This window comes from Amblyomma maculatum, chromosome 6, assembly GCF_055883805.1.
Source record: "Amblyomma maculatum isolate TAMU_Amacu chromosome 6, ASM5588380v1, whole genome shotgun sequence".
Classification (NCBI taxonomy): domain Eukaryota; kingdom Metazoa; phylum Arthropoda; class Arachnida; order Ixodida; family Ixodidae; genus Amblyomma; species Amblyomma maculatum.
In genome coordinates this window covers 155,154,495-155,169,196 of record NC_139349.1, presented here as the reverse complement: position 1 = coordinate 155,169,196, position 14,702 = coordinate 155,154,495, and the positions used below count along the sequence as shown (strand labels likewise).

Sequence of the window (14,702 nt, the reverse complement as noted above, 5' to 3'; positions counted from 1 at the left end):
ACGGCACACCTTTATCACTTTCCGCTTTCGCTCTCACCTTCCTCCCTTCCCCCACGGCGCGGGTCAGGTGTACACAAAACAAATGTGATAGATACTGCACCAATGAAAAAAATACACAAGAAAAAATATGTAAATATGATTTTGACCTGGTTAGGCGCAGGTGCCCACAATTTCATGGCGTCCACTCAAATGTATAAGGCTACTTCCTTTTCTCAAATCCTAATTTAAAGAGAAATTATGAAAAAAAGAAAAAAAAAACATGGATTGAAAACCGGGTGTAAAAGCGGCTATCGCTGCAACACACAGCTTTCGCTCTGTCACTAGGTTCAATCAATGCTTAAACTTCACGATTTTTATTTCATTTACTTCTCATTTTCGCTTCTTTTCCTCTACCCCTCCAATCATTTTCTTTTCAGACGTGTAAGTGTACATCTGAATCTTTCTCTGCTGCCCAATTCTTGGCTGAATCCCCTTCGTGGGTATGTGCACTATGTTATTTCGTAAACATAACAGAGGTCTATAAGGGCGGATGGCTGTGCAGGAGCGGCTGGAGGGCATCTGCGAGCAGCTGCGGCTGCTGGGCCGCCAGCAGGAGGAGCTCAAGGCTCGGCTGCAGGCGTCGCGAGACCTGCCGCCCAACGTGGGAGCCGTGCCGCAGCTCCAGTCCCAGCTGGAGCACATCTCCACGCAGCAGATGCAGCTCATCAACGAGCAGAGCGAGCTCTCAAAGCAGCTGAGACGCATTGACAAGTACGTCACTCTCTCCGTCGCTGTTGCTCACGCCACTAAGTTGGTCTTTCCTAATAAAACCAATACTCGCAGGCTTTGAGCTTACAAGCTGTTGCATTAACAGTATCTTGCTAATTGATTAACATCGAATCGATCAGATAAAGTCAATAAAGAAAACATGCTCTGCAAAGTTTTTTACCAGCAAGTATTAACTGTTATTTGAAAGATTGCCTGGCGTTGAATCGATAGAAATTGAATATTTGCGCTACGCGTCGGTTTGCTTTTGCCTAAAGCAACTGAAGGGGTGCAGGAGGGCGTAGAATTCATCCTTTTTGTAGCAAATCGTGTCACCGGCGTTGTTACTCACTTGAAGGAACCGCTTTTGGACGTTTTGTCCAAATGGGCCAGCACAGAGCAAAGTGCAGGACGCAAGCATCTCCTCCCATCGATGTCCAGTTGTTTTTTCTTACCCCAACTTGGCCCGTTTTAGCCTTCACAGTTTCTGCTACCACCTGCTTCGTGTGCCTTAATTGCGGAACGATATTCCTTTCTATCCCTTCGGAATGAATATCCAGCCCTCTAGGCCTATTTCGCATCATTTACGTATTTGATCAGTAATGTCATCATTTCGCTTTTGATCTCCTGCTGATCGTGCTCGGTTACAGTACGTGTCTTAACGTAAACCTTATTCACTTTCCCGCAGTTGACTGCGTCCTCCAGGATTTAGTTTCCTCTTCATTCAAATTAACTCTGCTTACAGTGGTTACCAGTTAAGGACAAGAGAGCAATATTGTCATTTGCACTGAAAATTCACGTAATGCATTGTTGGGTACTTAATGTTGTTGGATCAATGCAACACGCTAGGCATAAAATACTAAAGTGTGATAATGTTCAGCATTATCACACACGCGAGAATAAACAAGAAGAATGATTTATACAACCAGTTCATAAAGTCTAAGGATATTAATATACTCAAAGAATTTAAGACATACCGTAATAAATTAGGCAGTGATCTGAAGAAGGCAAAGCGTTCCTATATGAATAACTTATTCAACTCTGCTGTAGGAAATACGGATGTATTGTGGAAAAGGCTTAATTCTGTGCTAAAGCGAAACGTCGGCACTGAAACAATTGAAAAAATGGTAATCAATGGCTCTGAGTTGTCCGGGAAGCAGCTTGCTGATGCGTTTAACAAATATCTGATGAACGCTGTAGAGAGCAATGTGGTATTTAATGATCTTCAGAATTTCTATAGAAATGGGACCTCCATTTTTCTTGATCCTGTCACAAACGAGGAAGTGATAAAATTAGTTAGAAGCATAAACAACAGCACTAGTAAAGATATTGACGGGTTCACTGTTGTACCAATAAAGCATGTTATTGATGTTCTTGCGCCTTGCCTTACGCACATTTTTAACCTGCCTTTCTCAGGCCGTATTTACGTCCAAGATGCAAGTGGCACGAATAACTATGCTGTTTAAGAAAGGCGAGCGAAACGATATGGGGAATTACCGCCCCATATCAATACTCCCTGTGCTTTCTAAAGCTTTCGAGAAGGTTATTCTAAATCGATTAGTTCAGTTTGAACAGAAACATCACCTTCTAGTCGACTGTCAGTTTGGTTTCCGGAAAGGTCTTAGCACAGAATTTGCGCTGCTTGCCAAAAGGAGTTTATATTATCTCAACTCGAAGACAGCAGACTGGTCTTGGGCCTTTTCGTTGATTTCACTAAAGCGTTCGACTCCATAAATCATCATCTACTAATAAGAAAATTGGAGCATTATGGCATTCGTGGACAAGCAGCATCTCTCATAGAATCTTATCTATGTAATAGAATCCAAATTGTAGGAATTAATGGCCATTTCTCCAACCCTTTACAAGTTTGCTGTGGAGTACCACAAGGAAGCATTTTGGGGCCTTTTTTGTTTAATTTATATATAAACGACATAGTGAATAGCTGTCCCGCAGCTAACTTTATTATATATGCCGATGACACCAGTGTATTTCTAACTGGACGATTGGCCGATGAACTCATTGATAATGCAAATTTCACACTTGCTGCGTTAGAAGAATGGTCGCGCATGAACATGCTTAAAATAAACACAACGAAAACAAAAGCAGTTCTGTCTCGCCCTAGAAACAAGAGCATAATAATAACGAAAACAATATCAATGCAGACCACACCAGTAGAAATCGTACCGACATTCAAGACGTTAGGTGTAATCTTTAATGAAACCCTTTCATGGAATGCGCATGTAGATTTCCTTACAAGTAAACTTGCGCAGGTAGTGGGGCTGGCTTATCGAAATAATTTTCTGCCACGTAATATTATGACGCTAATATATAACTCCCTATTTTCATCGCGGCTTAACTACTGTGGCTTAGTTTAGGGTTCAACCACTAAAGAAAACACGCAAAACGTTTATGTGTTACAAAATCAGTTTCTTCGGATTATTGAAAATGTCCCACGTTATTTTCATACTCATGATCTCTTTAAAAAATGCAATATTATGCCAGTTACTAAAGCTTACGACTATCGACTATGTAAGTCACTTAAACGAGATTTCATAAATAATGCTAGATTTCTGCAGTCACTAGCTGAACTGAAAGCAAACGAGAGAGCGTACGCTACACTCAAAAATGAACAATGGAAGGTACACACATACAGAACTAACTATGGTCTCCAAACATTACACAACATACTGCCACGAACATTAAACGATCTGGATAGAAAACACATTAAACTTGAATCAATCACTTATAAAGAGCTTAGAAAACATTTTTTGTCCGTCTAGAGGTGTGCATTATTATTTTCCTATGCTAGAAGTCTGCACTAGTGTTGTATTAGTTATTATTTTTTTTCTCTCATTCCATCCCCCCCCCCCCCCTCCCCCATTCTGTGAAGAATGTTGTCTGTTGCAACGTTATGTTAATTTTAGTGTGTATACTTTGTGATTGTATATTTTCTGCACTGCCGATGTGAAGCTGTCATTGTTATTGTTTTGGGGGCCTGCGGCCTTGTCAAGTTGTCATTACGACAACTTTTTCTGCTGTGCTCCCTCATCCTATGTACACATTGGGTGTAAATAAAACATTATTATTATTATTATTATTATTATTATACAAAAGTGCGAAATAATAACCTTTGGATAAGTTTATTTTCGGCTTCGGTTGGTTTCGGTTGATTTAAGTTGACCAAAACATCTTTTTTTTCGAGACTGACTTCATGGTTTACAGACAAAGATCAACATTTAGGAAATTCTCCAAAGCTTAATATCAGTGTTTCTAACTCTCTGTAATGTAACTTTTAAGACTCTGCATACCGGCATATAATTACGAAACTATGATTGAAAAGACGAACACATTCTTGCACTTTGGATGGCGTCGCTGTGTGTGATCGGTAGGATTATTGGAAGCCGAAGTTTAGTTCGACGGATGATTATACGATGTAAAAATGAACGGTCGTATTGCGAATGTCAGCAATGAAGAGTTGGATGCTGTCAGACTTTAGCTAAAAAGAGCCTTAATTCCTAAAATAAAGGGGGCATCAGAGCGCACAGCAAGTACGTCACAGGTTCGATTAGGTAGGTGGCTATTTGTCAAGGGATGAGAATATTATTCGGCAATGCGATAAAATTGGTTGCGTTACGTTTGCCTTCGTTTAAACCACCTGAATGTCAATGAACTGAAACATAATGAACCGCGCAAGTAGCCAGTGACGTTTTAGGCTCTGTGCACACAACAAGGTACATTGCAGATTCGATCGCAGGCCTTTGTGAGAACATCCTGCACCTTGTTGTGATTTTATTGTGCGAGTTGAGTTGTTTATTCTTATATTAAAAGGAGCAAATGGAATTGCTTCTAGCTTGGTAGCACGTCCTTCATTACTTCCACAGGGACATGATTTTGCCGCCAGCAGTAAAATCATTTTTGATTTGAAATTTTAAAATATCAGCATCGCAATTGCACTGGGTTCACTTGACAAATCCTGTTAAAGTTACAGTTTGCTGCTGCTTTGTCAATTTGTGCAAATGCTTGTGCATGCCTATACAAATACCCACTGGTTGTTTATTTACTCGCGTGTTCAATGCTCTCAAGGCCCCAAATGGTGTTAAAGAGAGGAGGTGGATGCAATGTAAAAAGAAAAACACACAGGAAAGCACTAACTGCATGTTTGTTAGCAGTAATAATGGGGTTCCTAGAAAAGGATGCCAAACTTCGATGATGGCAAAACGAGCGAAGATATTTCGGAGTTTCAAGACGTCACCCCAATTGTTAAATCTGGTAGCTCGTTCATACCGGTCTAGCCAGTCGTGTTTCTTGTCCTGTGTTGCCGTCGAAAATGGGTGGCTGTCGGAGCTGCTGGATGACGACTGGTACTGTATATTGGGATATTACTAATGTTGATGACATTTTCCGGGGTCGAACGGGGTCCGACAGCAGATTGAGTTCGGGTTGGAGCCCTTGAAGTCAGCGGCTAGTTCGGTGGCCTGTAGGCTGGTGCCCCAGGGCGCAGGAACGGGGCTGTGGTGGCTAGAAAGGGTGGACCAGAACGCCTCTACCAGATGTCACCTGGTGGTAACAAGGCCGTTGGCACCAAAAGAGAAGACAGGCGGAATTGCACTGAAATCAACTCTTTATTGGGCTAACGTGCTCCCGCAAAATAACTGAACGACTCGGCGGAGACGACTAGCAACAAACGTGCTCTCTAGACGTCGAACTGAGAATAACCTTCGCACCCATCAACACTCAATTTGAAAGCGGCGAAGAAACATCTAGAGGAATCCGCAAACTGTGCACGACTACCATAACCTGGAACATTGTAGAGAGACATGCAAGCGGCTGAATCTTTGAGATAGCTCTCGGCGCATCTCGCGCGGCAAAGAAATGATAATGCTTCGTCTCGGGAGCATGAACAAACAAAGGATACAGAATCGATTCGTGTGCTGGAATCACAGCGATAATGTGGCATAGCGGTGGCTGTCTAAAAAGAATAAATAAAGATTTGAATGGTTCGCGGCAATTGTTAGAGGCACGAAGGCGACGTGCGAATTATAGACGTACTCTTGTCTAGACAACACAAAATACATACAGCTGATTTGTTTTTAAACCATTTACAAACTTGTATTTTACGAACTACGAGAGATACGTCCGTAGACTACACTGAGGAAACTAACATTTCGTACCACAACCGCGCTAAACTTAAAAATAATTATTTACAGTCTGCGTGTTCATGTCGCGCTATTTCCTCGATGTGCTCCATATACACCAAGAAAACCATTTTCTTGAAGGCCTTTTTCAGAAAGCACGTTCTTGGCGTTCAAAAACACAGGTGTATACACTTGACTGTCTAACTGAAATATTGTCGACATGAATTGCTTATATACTTAAAAGTACACATGTGCCAGCACTTTATTGGAGCAACTAACATGAAAAGCAGTACAGTCTGAAAAGCCAATCGGAATTGAAAGCATGGATGCCAAAGAATTGTCAAGGTCTCGAGTACGTGCTGAAAAAAATTTTGCCAGAGCAAAAAAATAAACAAATTTTGTGCAACAATTTTTGAGCAGAATTGAAAGCACTTCCGTGGACTGTAGCTCATGAGTACCACAACACACGGAACACGAGGTGGAGCTGCAACTTCTGCTTGCTACGAAATCAAGACTGGAGACGCCTTTCGTGAGGAACGCTTGCTGCCGGCAGCGTGCGATTCTGGTACACAGGTGATAATCGCTTAAGCAGTGCACTCGGATGAGGAGGCTTTCACCCGTACGCTGCTCCTTCCGGGCACCACACGTCGCGGGTGATTGCAACAGCCCCGTAATTATCACGTAATTAACGTCGAAAGCAATGCAGACAATGAGTGGCTGTGCCGCGCAGTGCATGCCGAGAACCGGCTTCGACCGGCTCGAACTGGCTTGACTGGCGTAGCAGTGTTTCTGACGGAGGCAAGTCAATGATCGCAGGTCGAGCGCCAGTCTAGCCTTTCAGGATAATGCAGGCACATTTGGGTGCGAATTCAGGTCAGCTTATTTAAACTCTCTATACCTGGCATGCTTGAAGGCTTCCGGAATAAAACCTAAAGCATAGTCGGCTGAGTAACACCGAGAAACCACTGCTACGCTTATCGCGCATGTGGCATGGATACCAGCAGCTGAGTTCCGCCATGCATGAGCGTATACAACCATATGTGAGCTTTAGGAACACGTGAAGCGGAGGAGGTACGGGAGTGGAATTTAAATACTGGGCATGAGGCTTAGTTGCTAAGCATGATCCAGAATGTTAGCAACAATGAACGGTGCGTCTACAAATTAATATAACGAAGCCTAGAGCAATGTTCAGCAGGCCTGGAAGGAAGCAACGTAGTGGCAAAGGGATATGCAGGTATTTGGGACAGGCAGTGGTAGCAGGTTCCAACCACTAGAGCGAAATATATCTGGAAAAGTAAGCATCGGCACAAGCTAGTTCTGCACACACTCTCAGGCCACTATTCGCAGCTTACCACTATCCTTTTACCACCTTCTCTCAAGAGGAATGCATATAACAGTGCCATCCTTACTGACTCTAACCTATTGCGCAGAGACGTGGAGGCTGAGAAATAAAAAAATTGTGATCGATATTAATGCTCAGCGAGCTACGCAAAGAAAATTGATGGGGCATAACTTTAGAGACCGGGTGCGAAGTGAGCGAGTGAGAGAAGAAATGTGAGTTCATGATATCCTATTTGAAATCGAGAAGCAGAAATGGGCAGGACGGATTTAGTGGTGCAATTACTTCACACGACAATAGCCGATGGCCCCATAAAGTAACGGAATGTACTTCAAGGGAAGGCAGGGGGCGGCAGGAAGGTGGCTGGATGAGATCATGATGTCCGCCTAGATAAGATGACTGCAAATGGCACAGCACAGGGTTAATTTAAAAGGGTACAGAAGAAGCTTTCTTCCTGCAGTGGTGTCGCGATTATGTGCTGTCCAAGCAGGCGGATTTCTTGAATCGTCCGGCTTTTGGCTTGCAAGGAAGTGTTGCCGAAAGAGAGGTGGCAATGCATGCGATCAAGAAGCAGCAGAAGGCGTTGGCTTTAGATTGGGAATTTCGCTCAGTACGATTTCATTCAACTTTTTGCACAAGAAAAGGGAGATCTGGAAGGAAATTTTGGAAGATATTTTTGTTTGATTACGATCACGTGTTTATGTTTATCGGTATAGATATGTAAAAACATCTGAGAATGGAGAACCTGAATGACACGAAAAGCCGGAAAAAGACTACGTTCTCATATACAAGTAAGTAGCAGTGAAAGTTTCAAGTTCGTGGCGCAGAAATTTCAGCCCTAAGAATTGCAAATCACGCCAATTTATAAATGTGAAATGCCGGGAAGCACATACAGTGAGATTTAACGTGCGTATATTTGACGTTTCATAATTTGAACCACACTGTCCATTGAGGAAATTTAAAAATGGGACTTATCTTTGCCCTTGACGGCTCTAAAGTTTTAAATATAATTCTGCCACTTGAAAAAAAAAAAAGTTGAATTATTAGAGGTGGTTAATTCATCATTTGATCAACAATTCCGTCGCGTGAATAATGAACGATTTGCTGTATGACCAATCTCCACAGACCTCTCGGACGTATCTATCGTAGTTCGTAAAATTCGAGTTTGTAAATGGTTAAAAAAAATTAGCTGTATGCATTTTGTGTTGTCTAGACAAGAGTACTGGTATGCCAAGACATAGGCGGGCTATTTAAACATAAAAACGCAGACAGATTGATTTCTTATTGACAGAAGAGATAGCCGAGGCAGTAGCCGTCGTTAATATATGTATAGATTGCGAGACAACGAATGAGCGCTGGTTGACTCGAGGAAATAACTTTAGAACGAGAAGACAGAGAAGCCTTGTTAATGCCGAGAGTCATGGCTCGTTGCGTTCTCTCCACGCGTGTGTCGGGCTTTGTACCGATTATAGCGAGGCGCGCGGCTGCTTTCGGGTCATACGAACTGCGGTGTGCTGGGTCTACTTCGTGCAATAAGCTGATCGCGCCCACGTGGTGTTCACAATTTAGTCACAGAATTACGAGCCGTTCATTTGCATCGCACTGTCATCTTTGCTCGAATTACGCAAACAACCCCGCGATTTAGTGCTCTCTCGGCGATTAATGGCCGTAGAAAAAAACAAACAAAACCCAAGTGATTACAGCAGAGGCACAGGCTCAAGCTTACATCAAATCTGACCATTCTCTGCCGGAATGATCAAAATTAAAAGTCTGGCCGTCTCTCGTGTTACGTTCGCCGTGTGCGGAGGAGACTGAGCTATATTTCACACGCAGCAGAAAAAAACAACAACAATAAAAACCCCTGCTCAGCAGCAGTATGTGCGGCGTTTTGTTACGCGCATTGCGTTGGCTCATGTCCGCCACGCGAGGCAAGTTGCGCGCGTTGGTCGGCGCACTTCGAACGACACAATGAGAGCGCACAAATTAAACTAATTAATTGCGCGCTACGGTGACCGACTCAATTTTCTTTTGCACGTGCGCGTGTTTAAAAAAAAAAGCAGCAGCATAAAGCCGTGCTGCAACCCCAAGAACAGGGGACGGGGTGGGCTAGGATTAATTGGATGGGGGCAGCAAAAAGTAAAGGGAAAGATGTCTCGGGCAAGACCGCGGTTCTGGGCGTCACGTGGATGCCGCACTGTTGTTTAGGCTCTCCTTTTTAGCTAGCGTGAATATTTGCGCCAGACCTGCTAACTACCAGAGAGAAGACCCGTCGCTGAAAATGAAAAATGAAGACCTCTCTCAAAGTCCATTAGCAAAGGAAGGGAGATAATTAGGAAGCATAAAAAACAGAGAACCGAAGCCCACACCCTCGCGTTTTATTCTTCCGTTTTTTTGTGCTCTCATTTTAACAATTTACTGCGTCAAGCGCGTCGTTGCTGCTGCGTGCACCATCTCCTTCCTGCTCAGGCATCCAGAAAAACTGAAGCGCGAGAGCATGTACGTGACTCGCGTGAGATAGTGGCGGAAACCAAGTTTCGCGGCCAGTGACGCGTGCACCGTGCGTGCAAGCAAGCCTTGTACTGCATTGTCCCGGCGTCCAGTCCTATTCCAGAGTGCAAGCCACCAAGATTTTCCGCACCCGGAAATTTTGGACAAACTATTGCAGATAGTTTTTGAATGTAATTTCCTTTTTTTTCTCATATGTTGTAAAATAGCGCCGTAACAACAAATGTAACCACATGTCCTCTTTTCGCAGGCTTGCAATTTTTTGCTTCTTTGCGAAAAGGAATCTCATTGTTTTTCTTTTTTTTTTTTATGCCAGGCTTGCAAAATTGCCTAGTGCAAGAAGGCCGCCTATACTGTACGATGTCAGTGCACAAGGCAGTAAAGATGCCGGTTGCGAATTTTGGGGAGCTGCAGAACCTGACGTTTTTTTCCCCCCTGATCTTACGACGAGTCCTCGCGTAGTACTTTGCGTGCAACGCGTACGCTGTTTACAAGGTAGCATTGCATCGTTCGCGCTCTGTGCCCGTGGTAATGAAATCGCCAGCTCAACGGTTGTCGACTGCCATCCGCCGCAGAAAGGGTCGCAGGAGAGGAGGACCGCCGTGAGGAATCGCTTGCGCTGACCTCTGCAGGACCGTGCTGAAAAGGGCCCTGAAATCAGAGCGGCACAAGGGGGTAAATAATGGTGCACATTTGCATAGGCGCGCTCCTTATCTGGGCGGACCCCTCCCCGCCGTCGCGTGAATATTCATGGTCGCGTCTCGGGCGCGTCCGGTGACGGCTGCGCCGCAGCGGCACGCCAAGCGTCTTCCATGCACTGACCGTGCTCGAGACGAGGCCTACGTTCGCCGGCGCGCATACTGTGCCTAGACTTGAGCGCTTGGCGTGCACCACCCCGCTCCCCCTTTCAATGACTATATGGAGATGTCATTCTCATTTGAAATAACGTGATTTTATCAAGAAGAGACTTCATTTTCTCCAAATGGAATCGAATACAAATTCAATAACTTTTTTTTTGCGAACATCCATGGGGATTGTGCATATTTCTATATGTAGGGCTATTGACGTGAGAGGGGAAGAGCTAGAAATTGCAGTGCAGTACGGTGCTATACCCTTTGGGATTTAGCTGTCAAAATGCACAACGACGACTTCCACCACTAGGAGGTGCGTCTCACAAGGTCAGTATGTAAAAGTAAACTTGATGATCGCCATATCATACGCAATAGGAAATTACCATTTAGTGAGACCACATGCAATAAACTAACGCTCCACTGTTCAGTAGATGAGAGGGGTGAGGATCATGCATGAGAGCATTTTGGCGGGCTAGTTGGTGCGTGAAGAGTGGGCATAAAAACAATGCGAAGACAAAAACGTGACGACACGGCGTGTTGTCACACAACGACCTTGTCAAACAAGAACGTGTAACGTCCTTTTTTCAGTGCTGTTTGTATTCCCATTCATTGGCCGTGCATGGACGTTGGTCTCCGGGCAAATCTTGAGTGACATGTAGTGTTATATAAAAGCGCCGCTGCACGAACGAACTGTTTCGCGGCGCTAACTTTCATCCAGCGCAGATCGATTGCACCAGCGTGCTGTTGCTCGTCATGGAGCGCCTTATTCTTGAAACAATCTTCAGACAAAACTACGCTGTGCTTTGTTTAAAATTCGTGATAATTAATAAAAACTGTTCAAGAATTCATAAATTCGATTCTTTCCGAATTTCATTGAATGCGCGCGCTCTTTGATACGTTTAGCGAACCGAATAAGAAGATATTCAATTCGTTATCCTAAAATTTTGAATCATCTCATGCCCCTATATTTCACGGCTCGTCTACTCATTATTATAGTGTATACCAAAATACTCTCGAAGGGTCCCCGCTGATCGTTTTGTCACAGCGTCGTTACCGTTAGAGAAGACACTGTCTGTTGTGAGCGCAAAATGAAATGAACATTTTGGGGTGGGGTGGGAGGGCAGCCTTAGTGCGCTCGCCAACAATTCTGCAAGAGGACGCGTATAATTTCTTGCCTCCTGCTAGGTATTGTTCAAAATTATTTCCTGCCTAATTTGTTTACATTGTGACCTCAGAGAAGCGCACACAGCCTTCCTCGCATAGCTTGAGAAGACACACGCGTAGACAAAAGCAGAGTCTTCTACGAGACAACAGTGTAATAGGTGGCCTCATTCTTGTACGTTATTGACGATCTGATGCCGTCAGCTTACTGGCTCCGTTTAGCAGCACCGAAATATTGATTGGCCGCCGATTGTCGCGCAAAGTTAGAATCTCTCACTTTGAATCAGCAGCAGCTGCTAGAGTGGCAAATAGCCCTTCATTAGAGGGGGAACCGAATCCAGCTAAGTAATTTACGCCAACGACGTTATTAAAGCAGAGTTCCGTATGAGAGAGTAGAGAACGAATAAGTAAAGAACATTATTGAGAGAGGGCCGATTGAAATCTTCTTCCGTTTTTTTTTTTTTCGGGAAATACTGTCGATGCCGCATTTCGTGCTTTTTTTATCATCGTCATAAGAAGTTAGCAAGTGCGATGGAACCGAAAGATAGCCAGTGCAGATAGTGTGTGTGAGAAACAGTTTCCAACGCAACGGCGATGTACCCCCTTGTTGGCGTTCTTATCGTGGTCCATTCACGCAATGGCGAGCGGAAGGAAAAAAAAATGGGGAGCAAGACTAGTCGGCCGAAGTCCTGGATCGCTCATTTATCAAACTGCGATGCCCGAAAGCCCAAAGCGGGGCCTTCTTTTACGGCGTGTCGATTGCCCAGTACACACTCCCGGGCAGCCTTATAGTTGCCAACTAAAATTAGCGTCGCAACCGAGTTGCCAACGGAGACAAAGCGATCACGCGCGGATGGGCGGCCATTAGTCACCCGCCTGTTTGCATGTTGTTGTCCGAGACGCGTCAGAGCCGCAAGGAACGCAAATTGGATTGAACGCGGTGAGCTGTCATCGGCATGCATCCCTGACATGACAAGCGCTTGGGAAGAAATTAGCGAACATGCTCGGTTCTTTCTCCTGCGCCACAACAAAAGACAGACGTAATATGTGCGTAAATCGTCCAAGAGCTAGTTAAAGCACGCGCCAGCCTTTCTACCGTGGCTGTCGGAGTTTGTATGACTGTGGAGCTTAACAAAATTTTGGGATCCACGACTAAGGCTGTGTGGCGACCCTCCGTGCAGACGTCAGTGAGCGGCCCTCTCCCGAAGAAGGGTGTATCGCAAAAGGGGAAAGTTGTACTCCCTCGTGTCCGCGTCTACTCGCGGCGGATTTTTCCGTGCAAGCGGCATACACACAGCTTGGGAACAGATCTTGCTGTTCGATTGGTCAACTTTTCCTGTCGTGAGAGCGCATGACGGTGCACTTACCGGAGTTGCGCTGCGTTGGTGCTGGAAGCAATTTTTGGAAAACTGTAGCGTAATTCCCGCTCCTCCCGGGAATTACGCTACAGTGGTAAGAAGCCCGACAACGGTGCCGGAGTTTCCGGGTTCGATCCCGACCGCCGGCGGCTGCGTTTCGATGGAGGCGAAACGGAGTGGCGTCCGTGTGCTGTGTGATGTCAGCGTTGTTGTTGTTGTTGTTGTGGCTGTAGGAAGAAGGAAAAGAAAATGCACGGGCCTGCTACTGGCTCTGTAGCTGAGCCACCTCCGCTGCCTCGTGCAGACAGAAGAGAATATAGAGAAGAAAGAAAAGGAAGAGGAAAAGAAAGGCGCGCGCCGCAACAACAGTCGTCGTCCACCACCAGCGGTGGCGTGTGCAATGACGGCCTACAACAGATAAAAATTCGGTGTCAGGCCAGCCCCAGCCGCAAGCGGCGGTGACTCGCCTGTACCAGCCGCGATGTCAGCGCACGTTAAAGATCTCCAGGTGGTCGAAATTTCTCCGTAGCCCTTCACTACGGCTCCTCTTTCTCTTTCCAATTTCACTCCCACCTTCCTCCTTTCCATTGCGGTGCGTTTCAGGTGTCCACAGAAGTAGTGTGACGGATACTGCTCCTTCCTTTTCTTGTGAACCAATTATTTATAATTCCCGCTCCTTGGCGAGCAGGAAGCCAGGCAGTGCTTTGAAGGTCCCTTGGGCGTCGAACAAACAACCAGTTTGCAGCGAAGAAACGCACTCACTAACCAACTCAAAGAAGGCAGAATCGAGCCTTCAGTGCCCATGCGGTTCCATAGTTGACAAAATAGAGTGCAGCAGCGCGACACGTGATCTGATGTCGCTTCCAGCTGGAGAGCTATCCTTGTATGCGCCAACTATTCCGTGGGGCGCGTATCTTAATTCCATTAAGCAGGCGCAACTGGGTATTCGCGCTAGTTGACCACGGTGCTGGAACTTTGATCGCGTATGCACAAATTACCGTACCCCGATAACAAAGAATGCCCGTGGGCTCTGGAAGGTCAGTTCTTCTCATCCTTGATTTGCCCGGAAACGGACTTTCTGCGCATCCGCTTCCGGTGACGAACGAAACAGCGCAAGAAACTTTAACGAATGCTAATAATGAGGTGCACACAACATGCTGTTTATATAGCATTCACAATGTTTTGGACGGCAAAGATTGAATAGGCAGCACCTCCTGTATATATGCAAAATAAGGGAGGCGATGGAACAGGCAACTGCAAGGGTTTAAAAACAGTCGAGTGATTGCAGCACATTTTACACTGCGTCCAAAATGTTAAGATGCCGCGTTCACATATAGTTGTAGGAGGGTGCTTATGGGAACACTGAGGATGTATGTGTTGGCTCGTGCTTTGGGTTCTTTGCACTAAATTTCTAAACATGCAGTTTGGCTGTTCCGATATCATGCTTGCAGAGAGGTCACGGTGGTTGCCTCGCCGAGTCCCAGATGAGCGTCCCAGTGCAAAAACCGCCGTTTCCGATCAAACCAAGTGTTCGCACGGCTTTCCGCGCACAAGCTCCCCGGCCACACTCCTCCTGCTACAAGGCGTGCCAAAAGTGCGCAGAACATGG

General features: G+C 45.3%; 1 protein-coding gene across 1 annotated transcript in view; it reads left to right on the top strand.

Moving 5' to 3' along the window:
- nab (NGFI-A-binding protein homolog) overlaps window positions 1-14,702 on the top strand; it is a 223,685-nt gene that overhangs the window by 193,827 nt on the left and 15,156 nt on the right. Inside the window, exon 9 of the mRNA XM_084608183.1 lies at window positions 542-750. Within this exon, the coding sequence (XP_084464309.1) occupies window positions 542-750 (209 nt within the window). The remainder of the gene's footprint in view (window positions 1-541; window positions 751-14,702) is intronic.